The following is a 13,078-nucleotide window of genomic DNA, read 5'->3' as shown; positions in this document are numbered from 1 at the left end:
GATCCAGATAGCGCTGAATAGGTGATCTGGTCTCTTCATTATCTTACCACTCCCCCAAATTTTGGGTCATCTGCAAACTTAATAAGTGATGATTTTGTTTTCTTCTAGGTCATTGATAAAAACGCGAAATAGCCTAGGGCTAAGTGCAGAGGGGCACCCCCCACCCTGGAATACACCCAGTCAATGAAGATTCTCTGTTTACAGTTCTATTCTGTCACCTATCCATTAACCAGTTATCCATTTAATGTGTGCCATTATATTGTTCTAATTATTTAAATCAAAATATCCAGTGGTATCAAGTCAAACACCTCACTGCAGTCCAAGTACATTACATCAACAGTATCACACTTGTAATCTCATAAAAAAAGGCTATCAAGCTAGTTTGGCAGGATTTACTTTCCATAGACCCAGGTTGATTTGCATTAATTACATTACCCTCCTTTAATTCTTTATTACTCAAGTCCTGTATCTACTGCTCTATTATCTTATCCAGGATTGGTGTCAGGCTGACAGGCCTATAATTACCCAGGTCCTCCTGTTTACCGTTTTCCAAAATTGGCCCAACATTAGCTTTCTTCCCATCTGTAAAATAGGCATGATAATACTTCCTTTGGCTATTTAGATGGTAAACTCCTTAGGGCAGGGAATGTATTTATTTTTACAGCACCCAGTACAACAGAGCTTTGATCTTCCATGGCACCCAAATGAAACCACTCTTGGCTGAGCACTCTGAAACAAAGCTGTCATCCCAGCAAAGGTGGGATTGGTTGACCTACATGATGATTGAAGTAGGGGTAGGGAAATGCCCTCCCACAGCAAACTTTAAGGTATTTTCCCATTCAGACAATTTTAGTCTGGTCCATCTTTCTCCCAAACATCCTTCAGAAGCTCACTAGGGGTTACTGTGGCCTAAGGCTGCAATAACCCTGTGCTTGATCATGAAACGGGGAGGGTTTTTGGCATAAGCTCTTTCCCATTCCCCCTCATCCGCTTCATTCAATCTACAACATGAGTTAGTATACACTGGGCCTGACCATCCTCAAAATCATTCCTAGTTGGCCAGAAGGCAACGTAATATCATTTGGTCTGACCTTCTGTGTAAAATAGCCATAGAATTTCACTAATAATTCCTGCAGTGGAGCACATCATTCTTCCCTACTACATAAGTGAACGCTGTCAAGCACACTAACTTGTGGTTGAATTGAATCATAAAGACAACCAGTGTCAATTTAAGGACTCCAAGCAAAGATGATATCACTTTCCCTTGCCAACCTGATCCATGAGAAGATTAACTTCAATGTTAAATAGTTGTATCTGACTCCCAATTTGACTCAAAACAAATCTGGAAATACAGTTATGTTGGATGTGATCCAAAAACCTGAATTCACTTGTGCTCAGGAAATGGATCAAATTTTCAAGAATTCTCCATTCCATTTGTGTGTATTCCTTTGGTTTGCTTTCCTTTTCTAACCATGTTTTAGGAATATGAATGTTATGATTTGGTTTGGTTTTGCTTTCCTTTTATCCTTCCTCCTTTTAATTCATTCCATTTTTTTACTCATCCCACAGTTAGGCTCCTACTCTCTCTCTTCCTTTCCGAGAATGAAGTCTAGGGATAGGGGTGGGCTGCAAAGCCTGAGCTTTAGCCCAAGCAGCAACTTCAAAGCACTATCCACACAACTATTTTTGGAGCCTTGGTGTGAGCTCTGCTAGCCTGAGTCTGCCAGCCGGGCTTGAAAGACTCACTTCCAGGAACTGTGACATACACTTAAGGACCAGAAGGTCTGTGACCAGCTAGCCCTGTTTGAAACCCAGCTGGGAGGGGTCAGGTAGTCCTTATAAAAGATTGAGAGTTCATCTGAAGGCTGGCTCCTGTGACTGGACCTGTAGAAGAGAAAGACAGACACACAGAATCAAAGTCTTCTGGGCTCTGTGGCCTGTGTTGGTCAGTGGAACAGCTTTGGTTTGTGTTACTTTGGAATTTTTTTTGTTTCAATTAATAAACTATTCCCTGAAGGAAGGGACTGAAAGAGGTTTGGGTGTGGTCAGGTGTTAGTCCTTTCAGGGCTGGGACGACATTGAAATCAGTGGAAGTTGCATGGAGCCCCAGTCATATGACTGATAACTATCTGAAGTAAAGAAAAGAGAATTGGAATCAAATTAGAGGTGGGTGAACAGCGCAGATAAAATTCATGTTCACATGATCTAGACCAGTTGAAAGGACTGAACATTGTAGATTCTATTTAGAAGAATTTGTCTGACACCACAATCTAATACCAGTTCAGAAGAGTCCATGCTTCTCCAGGGCTTGTATGATAAGATAATGCTGGCTTCATGAGAAAAAACTGGCTAAGATGTCTATCTAGAGCTCTGAATACAGTAGAACCTCAGAGTTATGAACACCTCAGGAATGGAAGTTGTTCGTAAGTCTGAAATGTTCATAACTGTGAACAAAAAGTTATGGTTGATCTTTCAAAAGTTTACAACTGAACATTGATTTACTACAGCTTTGAAACTTTGCTATGCAGAAGAAAAATGATGCTTTCCTTTTATTTTTTTAGTAGTTTAAGTTTAACAATACTGTACTATATTTGCCTTTTTTCCCCCTTGCTGCCACCTGATTGTGTACTTCCAGTTCTAAATGAGGTGTGTGGTTGACTGGTCAGTTCTTAACTCTGGTGTTCGTAACTCCGAAGTCCTATTGTATATGGAGGAAGGGCCAGCCATTTCCTCAGGCAGGTAGCTGTCTTCTGACATCTACGGTCTAGAATTGAGCTGCAGACATTGTGTGGGCTCAGATGTACACCTTAATGTAATGTCTTCATGTAATATTCTGCATTGTGGGGCATTTCAGTTTTATTTTCGCAAAATTTTGCAGTTAGAAAACAAAAAGTGTACTTCTGATCCAAGATGTCTTTGCATCTGATCCTTCTGAATGAAAACAATCAGAGTCAAAATGACTCTGGATTTTTACCTAGGTAGTGATGCAAGGCTATTTTGTCCTAGAGGACTTAATTATTTTACTGGAGATAAGCAAGTGAGTATCAGGATAATTATTATTATTTTTTACTAAGGGATTGCTTAATTTCCAAAAGAAAAATTCTCCAGAAATGGAAGCTAGTGAAGGGGATAAACATTATAAGCCAAATTTTCAAATGCTCAAGGAACAGGTGAGTCAGGCCAAATGTATATGTACGGGTTACACAAGCAGAAGCTTGCATTTACATGCACAATGACTAGATTTTCACACCCATACATGGGATTCAGCAGATCTAGCACATACATTTTGCATTTTGTGAAGCTCATCAACTGCATAAGCCTTTGGAAAATGGACTTGCACTCAGTTTTAAGTGTTAATTTAATTTTAATTAATTTTAAGTGTTTTTGTTAATATAAAAAATCCAACTAAATTGGAAGGTATAAAAATTTGAATTCTAGTCAGGTTTTCTAGAGCTTATTTTTATTCTGATACATTAGCTTTCCGTTCTGTAAAATTGTGACTTTCATACATATTTGCTAAACAGATGTAGTGTGAGATTTAAGTACATAACTCTCAACTCATCAAAATACTTAAGCACCTGCTTGAACTTAAACATGTGCTTTTTATTTCCTTAATTGGAATAGTTTCCTGGATCAGACCTTAAAGTCTGTAGAGCTGATCTAGCTCCCATTGAAGTTAATAGCCAATCTCCCACAGACTTCAATGGGGCAGGACTGAATCATATGAGGCTGATTTTTCAGAGATATTGTGCCCCCAACAAGTCAAGTTGAAGACAGTCAGCATGTGGGGGGCTTAGCATCTCTGAAAACTCATGTCCGGTGTGAAAGCCAAGGCATTAGTTAGAATAATAGTTCTTCTTCTTCACTGGAGCTGGTCAATTTTTTTTTAAATGGAACAATTTTCTGACAAACAATGCCTTTTTCACAAAACTGAAATTTTCAGTGAGAAGATCTCAGTTTTGACAAAACAAACCCCCACAGCCCCACTTCCCATCAGGGTCTCTGGCTGCCTGCCTTGAAGGCTCTTGTCAATTTTACTTTCTGTCAGTGAAATTAACAAAAGCTTTCCTAGTGGGCTGTTCCTGACCTCTCCACAAGTTCTGAGAACGCAGAGGCAGCGAGTTGGCAGAGTTGGAAGGAAGGCGGAGAGTCTGAGAATTGCCTGTCTGTGCTTCTTTGCCCTGGAGCTTAGGTGGGGAGGCTGGGAGTCAGAGCAGCCAGGCTGCAGGCTCTTGTCAATGTCACTTGTGAATTTGACAAGACCTTCCCTGCAGGAAACTAGGAAGCCAAAAAAGTCACTTTTGGATTGCCTGTAACTGACATTTATCTTGAAGACCCTTCCTGCAAAATATGTCACATTTTTGACATTTTGTCCTGGTTCAGGATGAAATTATTTTCAAAAACATGAATTTTTTTTGGGGGGGGGGGGGTCAGGGGGATCAGGGATTTCCATTTTCTAGCTTTCTACTTTCTATGTTAAGATGATGGTCCAATGTGGACAACATGACATACATTGGAGATAGATAATTTATGCTGAATAAAGTTAATGAAATATTACTGAGTAAAGAATATCACTCTGCTGTGACATTGCACTCCATATGTTTTATGAAAATATGCTTGTGAATATGATGTAACTGGAATATGCTTTATGCAAAAGATCTCTTGTAAGGTATCGTTACAAATCTCATAATCTACTGAGTATATTCATCCTATTTGTTTGCATGCATTATTTCTATGTCTGGAGTTAGGAGAATAAGATATAATCTTGTATTACTGATGTAGACATATTAAGTGGAAGCCATTAAGGGTGCTTCAGAGTCAATGAACTGTAAATGGCTCTGCTTACTTGCAAACCTTCCTGTGTACCTGTGGGCTAGCCCAGGGAGAATGGAGGCTGGGGTCTCACAGGACATGTGACCATGTCACATGATACTGGAATCCATCTAAATCCTTGTACTTTTCCACTGATGAGACAGGGGTGGGGACAAGCACAGACAAAAGATTCCAGCCTTGTGCCAAACCTATAAAGGGGGTGGAGCAGGACAAAAGTGGCTGCCAGTCATGAGAAAACCCCTGATTACCACCTGGAACAAGGATTGTACCAGGGGAAAGGATTGGGCCCACACTAGGAAGTCTAGTCTGTGAAAGAAGCTTATAGGAACATCTTTGAGGGAGAGATATTACCTGTAATAAGTTTCTTCATGTATTAGGCTTAGACTTGAGTGTTTTTGCTTTATTTTGCTTGGTGACTTACTTTGTTCTGTCTGTTATTATTTGAAACCACTTAAATCCTACTTTTTATACTTAATAAAATCACTTTTGTTTATTAATAAACACAGAATGATTATTTTCCAATTAAGGAAATACCTGTGCATCTATCTCTATCAGTGTTAGAGAGGGCGGACAATTTATGAATTTACCCTGTATAAGCTTTATACAAAGTGAAACAGATTTATTTGGGGTTTGGATCCCATTGGGAACTGGGTGTCTGGGTGCTGGAGAATGGTAACCTGCTGAGCTGTTTTCAGTTAAGTCTGCAGCTGGGTCTGTGTTAACCTGGGTCTGTGTTGCAGCAGGCTAGCATGTCTGACTCGACAAGGCAGGGTTCTGGAGTCCCAAGGTGGCAGGGGGGATTATTTTTGGAATTGGAAATCAGAGGTAATTTCAGCAGATCAGGTGACAGTCCTAAGGGGATCTCTGTGACCAAACCCATCACATATGCTTTTTGCCATACAATATACCATTTGAATTTCAATCATCAATAATGCCACCATGGATGCTCCAGTAGTCTGCTTCATTAAAGAGTGGAAATGTAAAAAAATCAACAATGATGCCTTTGGGAAAAGTGGTAGCTTATATGTGTTGTCAGCCTCAAGCCTTAGAGTGAAGGTTCAACTCTGAACTTTAACCTATTTGCTTGATTCAGATGCACTGCATTAGGGCCCATAAATACATGCACATATTTCACACAAGACATTTCCCCCGTCCCTCCACTTTATGCACTCAGATGGGAGGATCAAATTTGGCCCTTAGTTTTGAAGTGAAAATTTGTTGGGTATTGCAGAATATAGACAATCATGCAATAATTCTGCAATTACACTGTAATTATTGACCATGTAAATGAATGGCAAATACTGTACACTTCTACATAATCAAGTGATAATTATGTTCTTTTATTTGTCTTCTAAATGAAAGAGTCGTCAAGAGTCTGAAACAGGTAATTAAATTTTTACTTATCTGGTTCTATCAAAATTTGTAAAATTACACATTAATCATGCAGAAACATGAAATTATGTCCAGGATACACTGGGAAAATAACAGAGGCTATATAGGTTATTTTATATATGCAAGAATGAATTCTTCAGTGAAGCCCTTGCGATTTTGCAGACCAAATTCTCATCTGGTATAAATCGGTGCCTCTTCACTGACTTCAGCTACACCATTTTATAACAGCTGAGGTTCTTGTCCTGGATACATATCCGAATCCAAATTATCCCAACTCAAAATAGCAGTGGTGCAGGCCCACTCATCTGGCTATTCTTCCCCATCCTCAACAGATAACTATCTGCCATCAAAATAACACTTCTCCCTTCCTCCTCCTGAATCCAGTGTCCTGACTTTCCCTATATTGTACTCTAATTCATACCCTTTTATTCTTTGGAGCAGAGATTTTTTTCCCCTCAGTCTGAGCTGTTGCACCATCATGCAGCACTTCTTTGTGCTTCCCTTATTCAAGCATTGCTCACCCAATGGAATTGCATGAGTCATAAAATCAGAGTTCAAGGGCCAGAAAAACATGACTTGAGAGACAGGAAATGAACATAAGGGGTTAATATTTTGCAGTTCCCAAGGGAAGGCAAAAATCTTAGCCAATCTAGGAGAAAGACAATTTCCTGTGGAACTCATGGCCAGGGGATATTGTGAAGGCCAAAACTATAACTGGATTCAAAAAAGAATTAGATAAGTTCATGGAGGATAGGTCCATCAATAGCGCTTAGCCAAGATGGTCAGGGATGTAACCCCATGCTCCGAGTGTCCCTAGGCCTCTGGCAGCCAGAAACTGGGACTGGATGACTGGGGCTGGTTCACTCGATAATTGCCCTGTTCTGATCATTCCCTCTGAAGCATCTGGCATTAGCCACTGTTGGAAGACAGGCTACTGAGCTAGATGGACCATTCATCTGACCCAATATGGCCATTTTTATGTTCTATTAATTGAGTAGGGAAAGAAGACAAAACGATAAAATTGGGAAAGTGTTTTTTTTCCCCAAAAATACCTTGATGGTGTGCTAAGTTTGAATTAATAAGGGATTTAGCGACAGGCGGGAGCTAAAACAGCACTGAGCATGTACTGTATTGCATTTCTTATTTAAGCCTATCTAAGGAATTCAGGTTTGATTCAGACAGTGAGGTTAAGCTTCAAACCATTGTGGATTATTTTTTAAATAAACATTGTATCCAGCCTTGGTTTTCTTGTTTTGTTTTTTCTCAATAGAAAGCAATATCCTTCAAATCTGCACATTACAAGGGATGGGTGCACAATCAAGCATGCAGTGTGGGTGAAATTCACCTCTTTGTGAAGGGCCAGCACAAGGTCTGTGGATCACATAAAGAGAGCTAGGCAAAATTGTTTTCATACTAATTGTCTGTTCAATGGAAAATATAGTTTTGGTCAATCCGCAGATTTGACATATATGGTTTGAGCAACTCACAAAGCAATCAGCAGTAGCTGGTGTTGGTGGCAGCAAAGGCAGTGAAGCTGCTGGTGTCTCTTTCCCTCATTTTAACCTTCTAGGAGGGCACTCACCTGGGATGTGGGAAATCCAGCTTTGAATCCCTACTCCAGAGCAGAGCTGAAATGGACTCTTCCGATTCACTGAAAATTCTGGAAATTTTCAGATTTAGTTCAATCCAAACCTAATTCTTCATATTATTATTTTTGGAATTGCCACCTAATTTAAAAATCAATTACTCACCCAGCTCTGCAAAAAAAAACCCTATTTTGATGAAGGGCATATGTGGGAATTAAGTGGCCCAAAGACATTGTGCTGGCCTTCTGCACAGGAAAGAATTTCAATAGGAAAAGACAGGCTAGAAACTGTATTTATAAAAACTGCTGACACATTAGACAAAATCTCTAACTGCACAAGAACTCATGAAATACATTAGCCTGCCCTCAACATTCAAAGCTCTGAACTGAGAAGTGCATGCAACGTCTAATATCAGTACATGACACACAGAGTACAAAAGATGCTGAGTTGTGTTAATAAATTATTAAAAAGTTAAGATATCTTGTTTGCTGTAAATCTGAGTTTCCATCAGAACGCATGTATCTGAGCTCCACATGTTACACTTGAAGCATCCCAGGCATTCTATATAATGTTGAGTGATAAAATATATTAAGTCAGCCAAGACAGATACCTGCAAACACAAACCCTCTTCATAAAGTCCAGAGTTCACAAGTCTTTAAAAAACAAACAGTTTGTGGTGTTCAGGAAATGTTGCTCTCCAAAGTCATATTTACAATCTTATCACCATAGTTTTCTAGTCATTTTGAAAATCAGAAGACTGGCAGACACTTGAGGGTGATGAGAGGACCCTAATGAACACCAAAGTATAGGAAAGGAAAAGAATGTAGTTGAAATTCTTTTAGATTTATGCCATCTAAATGTCATCTTTTCATTCATCATTTAAGACTTAAGTCCAGGATCTGAGTGAACTTTGTGTTGCTTAGCTAGCACTGTACATAGTTCCCCTTAAATACATTTAGTCAGATTTCAGGGTAAATTTTCAAACATTCCTAAGTGACTTAGGGGCCAGATCCTCAAAAGTATTAGTCATCTAACTCCCACCAATTTCAATGGTAGTTAGGTCCTAAATACCTGTGAAGATCTAGTCTCCAGAAGCCTAAGAGCTTGTCTACCACAGGGAGTTATTCCAATACACCTATTCCTAATTAATTATTCCTTATTAACTCCATGTATGGAAGCTCTCATTCTGGAATGAGAAATTCCAAACATGGTGTTAAATCAGGAACAATTCTCTTTAAATTCTCATTTACCCTATTCCAGATTAGCTTTTGACTCTAAATCTTGCTGAAAGTCAATGTGTCTGAGATTGCTAGAGTATGTCTACACTGCAATTAAACACCCACAGCTGGCCCATGTCAGCTGATTTGTGTTCAAGGGGCTTAGGCTAAGGGGCTGTTTAATTGTGGGGTATATGTTTGGGCTCCAGCCCGAGCCCAAACCTGAATGTCTAAATTACAATTAAACAGCCCCTTAGCTGACATGGGCCAGCCATTGGGTTTTAACTGCAGTGTAGACATAAATCTATGTACCTAAGTCACTTCTGAAAATGGTACTTAAGTGCTTTAGAAAATTTTACCCTTTGTGATCTGTGGTAATGAAATTTAAATGTACAACGTAAAAAGTATTTGCTTTTTATATCTGCTCTACAGTATCATAAAACTACATTTTAACCAATTATGTGCCTTATCCTACACCCTGTTACTCCAGTTGAATAAAGCTAGTGTAATGGAGCAGAGAATCAAGTTGTCTGTCTAAGTTGGTCTATCCCTTATGTCCACATTCCTAAAAGATTAGTCAGATGTAGAGATGGACCCAGAGAGATTAGGGGGTTTCAGATCGGGAATTTTGGTTCAGGCCAATCTCCCATCAGAATACTTTTGTCTCAATGAAGCTCAGTCTTACAAAACACTAAGCACTCAGGCCCCAATCCAGCAAAACACTTTAGCATGTGTGTAACTGGAAGCACATGGGATTATTTACATGCTAAAGTATGTGTGTCAGTTTGAGCACATGTGTAGTCCCTTGTGTTCACAGTTACACACATGCTAAAGTGCTTTGTTGGATTGGGGCCAGAGTGGTCAACACCTTCAGGTCCGAGATGATACGGGCATGTCTATACCACAGCCTCGCAGCCTGAATAGACAGATTGCTGTAGTGGGGCTCAAGCTAACGCACTAAAAACAGTGGATATCGATGTTTGGGCTGCAGATGGGGCTCTCAAGCCTAGGGGGTCGGGCAGGCTTTAGAGCCTGGGCTGCAGCCCGAGCTGCAACATCCACACTACTGTTTTTGGCGAGCTAGCTCAAGCCCTACTAGTACAAGTCTGTCTACCCAGGCTGGGAGGCTCACTTCCAGCTGCAGTGTAGACATACCCTATGATAACAAGAGTATTAAAAGGATAAATATCCCCCAAAGACGGTTATTTTTATATTGCTCTTCGTCATGTTCACAATAGTCTCCAGCTATGTTGACAACAGTATCATGTCTCCTAAAGCCGTTTCAGAGTCCTGACTATGAGTCGAGCTGATTCCAGTGTCAGAGTCCGTATCATTTATGTCTAAATTAGTCACTTTACGAACAAAGTCTGGCACTGCGACACACTTGCTGGTAACCTCGCTGCCTTTGGCTTGCTCTTTGCTAGCTGGACATCTGGATTCAGTTTTGTCTTTGATATGCAGTGAATTAAATTCTTCTGCAAGGAGTTCATATTCTTTTTCCTTCTTTTGCAGCAGCAAGTCCCTGTAGGTAAGCTCTTTCTGAATGCAGCTCAAGTGAGAGTGGATTCTCAAGCCATCTTTTGTACTTTTTTCCAACTCATATGTGACACTTTCTAAATCTGAGGATTCTAGTTGGCCATTTAAAGCCTCTGCCATGCATTTACCATCTCCATTTGTTTCAGTGCATACACCTTTTACCTCTTTTTCAATTTCAGCACAGAGCTTTTCAATTAATAGTTTGTGATGTTTCAGTCCTTCTTCCATCTGCAAAATTCCATCACTTTTGCTCAAGTATTCATGCATCTGATGTTGACCATGTGGCACATTTGTTTGTTGCTCAGCATCATTTGGAGTGGCCGTTAAATAAGAATCCTGCACATAATTTTCTCCATCATTTTCTACCTGAACTAGGTGGAATTTGGCTTCACATTTTTCAATTTCCATATCCAATTCCTTCATTCGGTTTACTTGCTGATGAATGGTATGATCTTGGGAAATGATCAGATGAATCAATGTCTCCATATTGTCTCGGTCTTGCAGAGTATTGTCCTGTTTAAGTTTGGCCAGTTTCCGGAAAGTCTTTCTAACAATCCTCTTTTGCTTATCCACTGGCAACATCTTCATGTAATTCACTGGGCTGAGCTCCCATTGTCTTCCTATGTTTTGTACTATCTTTGCTTCCGCTGTCCTCCACAATGGAAATGAGAGGAAAGCATCTGACTTCACCAGAACAAAGTGCAAATTGGGTTGCTCTTCTCCCCAGGCCTTCCAAAGTCTCAGCATTTTTGTCAGCGGGGGAAGGACCCGCTCAGAGCCTCTCCATTTTTCTATGATACAATAATCACTAGGTTGTCCAAAAAGAAACCTTTTTTCTCCAAATGTAGCTTCATGTTCCTCTAGTAGAGCTTGGATCACCTCAGCACAGGTTGTGCGCTTTGTCAGTCCGCACACAATCTTCTCCTCCTGGCATACCCAAACCACTATCTCCCTTTCATCAGAAGCCATGTTCTTGTCTGGAGATCTAGAATAAGGAAACATCAAATATGAGTTATGTCAGTGGCATGCAGTGTGTGAATCAAAATGACAATCCATTTATTCTTGATATAAACTGCCAAATGGTGAGTAAAATTCCCATACCTTTAACAAAAATATATAAAAACCCTAAAATGTAAATTAAGAGAACACCGGCCTTGCCTGCCTCTCTCTCACTGGACCAAAAGGAAAAAAATACCAACTTACCTGAATTTTAGCCAAACTACAAATCCAAATCTCTTTTTTCAGATTCTTATATATTAATTTTAAAACCCTGGCCCACCCCTTTCTCTGAACTCATGGGTGAAATTCACTTAAAGAGCAGAAGTATAGATTCATATAAAGTGCTATTCTAATTGTATTATGCTCCCAGATGAATCAAGGAATACTGGGAATCTCAGAAGAAAGTCTTTTCTCACAAGATAGCAGTATAATTTATAAATAATACACGTTCAGAAGCTTGGGATAAACGTCCAGATTTTTTTGAATGAATCACTGAATCACCAAGAATCATCTGAACCCTACAGGAGATAAAATAATAAGAAATATTGTGATGCTGAGACAAATCTGGTATGGTGCAGTTCCTTTGCCCCACATCATCATAGCATTGCCAACTCTCATTAATTTTATTGAAAGTCTTGGTGATATACAGTGTTTTTTCTTAAAGCCCCAGATCCTGTATTCAAATGATTATGGGAGAATCTCAGCTTTCATTAAAAAAATAAAATAATAAATCTAGCTTTTGTGGTTGTGGAGAAAAGCATCAAAATGTGACCTGAGTTAATGTTAAGGTGTCCAAAACCAAAAAGCAAATAAAAAGAACCCCAAGCTTATTTAAAACAGAAAAACCCAACTCCCCCCCCCCCCCCCGCCCCAATGTTTTAATAAGCAGGATGTAACACTAATGAATCCAGATTAGGCTCTAATCCTGCCCCCCCAAAAAGAAAACCCCACCAAAAACCCCACTCAAAATTTTTACACCCATTTTGTGATTTTTGAGGGAGTGACTTATGATTTCCAACTGCTTGAGGTCTGTAATACTCTACATCACCAGCAGAGATGTGGCATCTCCGAAGGATTACACCCATTGATGCAGAGCTGTCATAGAGGCATCTACAGCTCCACTCCTCCCTGCTGCCAGCGCAGGCGATGCGGTGAAGAGGAATGGCCAGAACACGGCTCCATTGAGCAGATGTCCAGGATTAATTTCCTTAAACTGCTTCAGTTTATATCTGAGGAGTGGCCCCAGAGAGTGGGAAGAGAGCCCCCATGCAGCCTGGCCACATCCCAGGACCTGGCCCATTGTTTAGCTCTAGATACATCCTCTGAGCACAATACATTATGGTGAATCTCTGTAGATTCAAATGAACGAGCTTTAATCCACTTCCATGTAGAAAGCTTGAAAAATGCAGGGATAATGGAAATGTGGTCGACGTAGAAAGTATTTGATTCTACAATAGTTAGCATCTGAGACTGAGTCACAGTGTTTTTCTAGGCTCATTTGCCATAGCAGGATTA

At 39.9% G+C, this 13,078-nt stretch overlaps 1 protein-coding gene across 4 annotated transcripts in view; it reads right to left on the bottom strand.

Annotated features, from left to right (window-relative positions):
• Positions 1-6,158: 6,158 nt before the first annotated feature.
• RASSF9 (Ras association domain family member 9) overlaps positions 6,159-13,078 on the bottom strand; it is a 38,917-nt gene continuing 31,997 nt past the window's right edge. For all 4 annotated transcript variants that reach the window (XM_074941946.1, XM_074941949.1, XM_074941948.1 and 1 more), the window contains one exon: positions 6,159-11,549. In XM_074941946.1, the coding sequence (XP_074798047.1) occupies positions 10,274-11,549 (1,276 nt within the window). In that variant the 3' untranslated portion in view covers positions 6,159-10,273. The remainder of the gene's footprint in view (positions 11,550-13,078) is intronic.

The sequence above is a fragment of the Natator depressus genome, chromosome 1 (genome assembly GCF_965152275.1).
Source record: "Natator depressus isolate rNatDep1 chromosome 1, rNatDep2.hap1, whole genome shotgun sequence".
Lineage (NCBI taxonomy): Eukaryota > Metazoa > Chordata > Testudines > Cheloniidae > Natator > Natator depressus.
The sequence above is the reverse complement of the archived record's forward strand: the minus strand, read 5'-3'. Positions and strand labels throughout refer to the sequence as shown.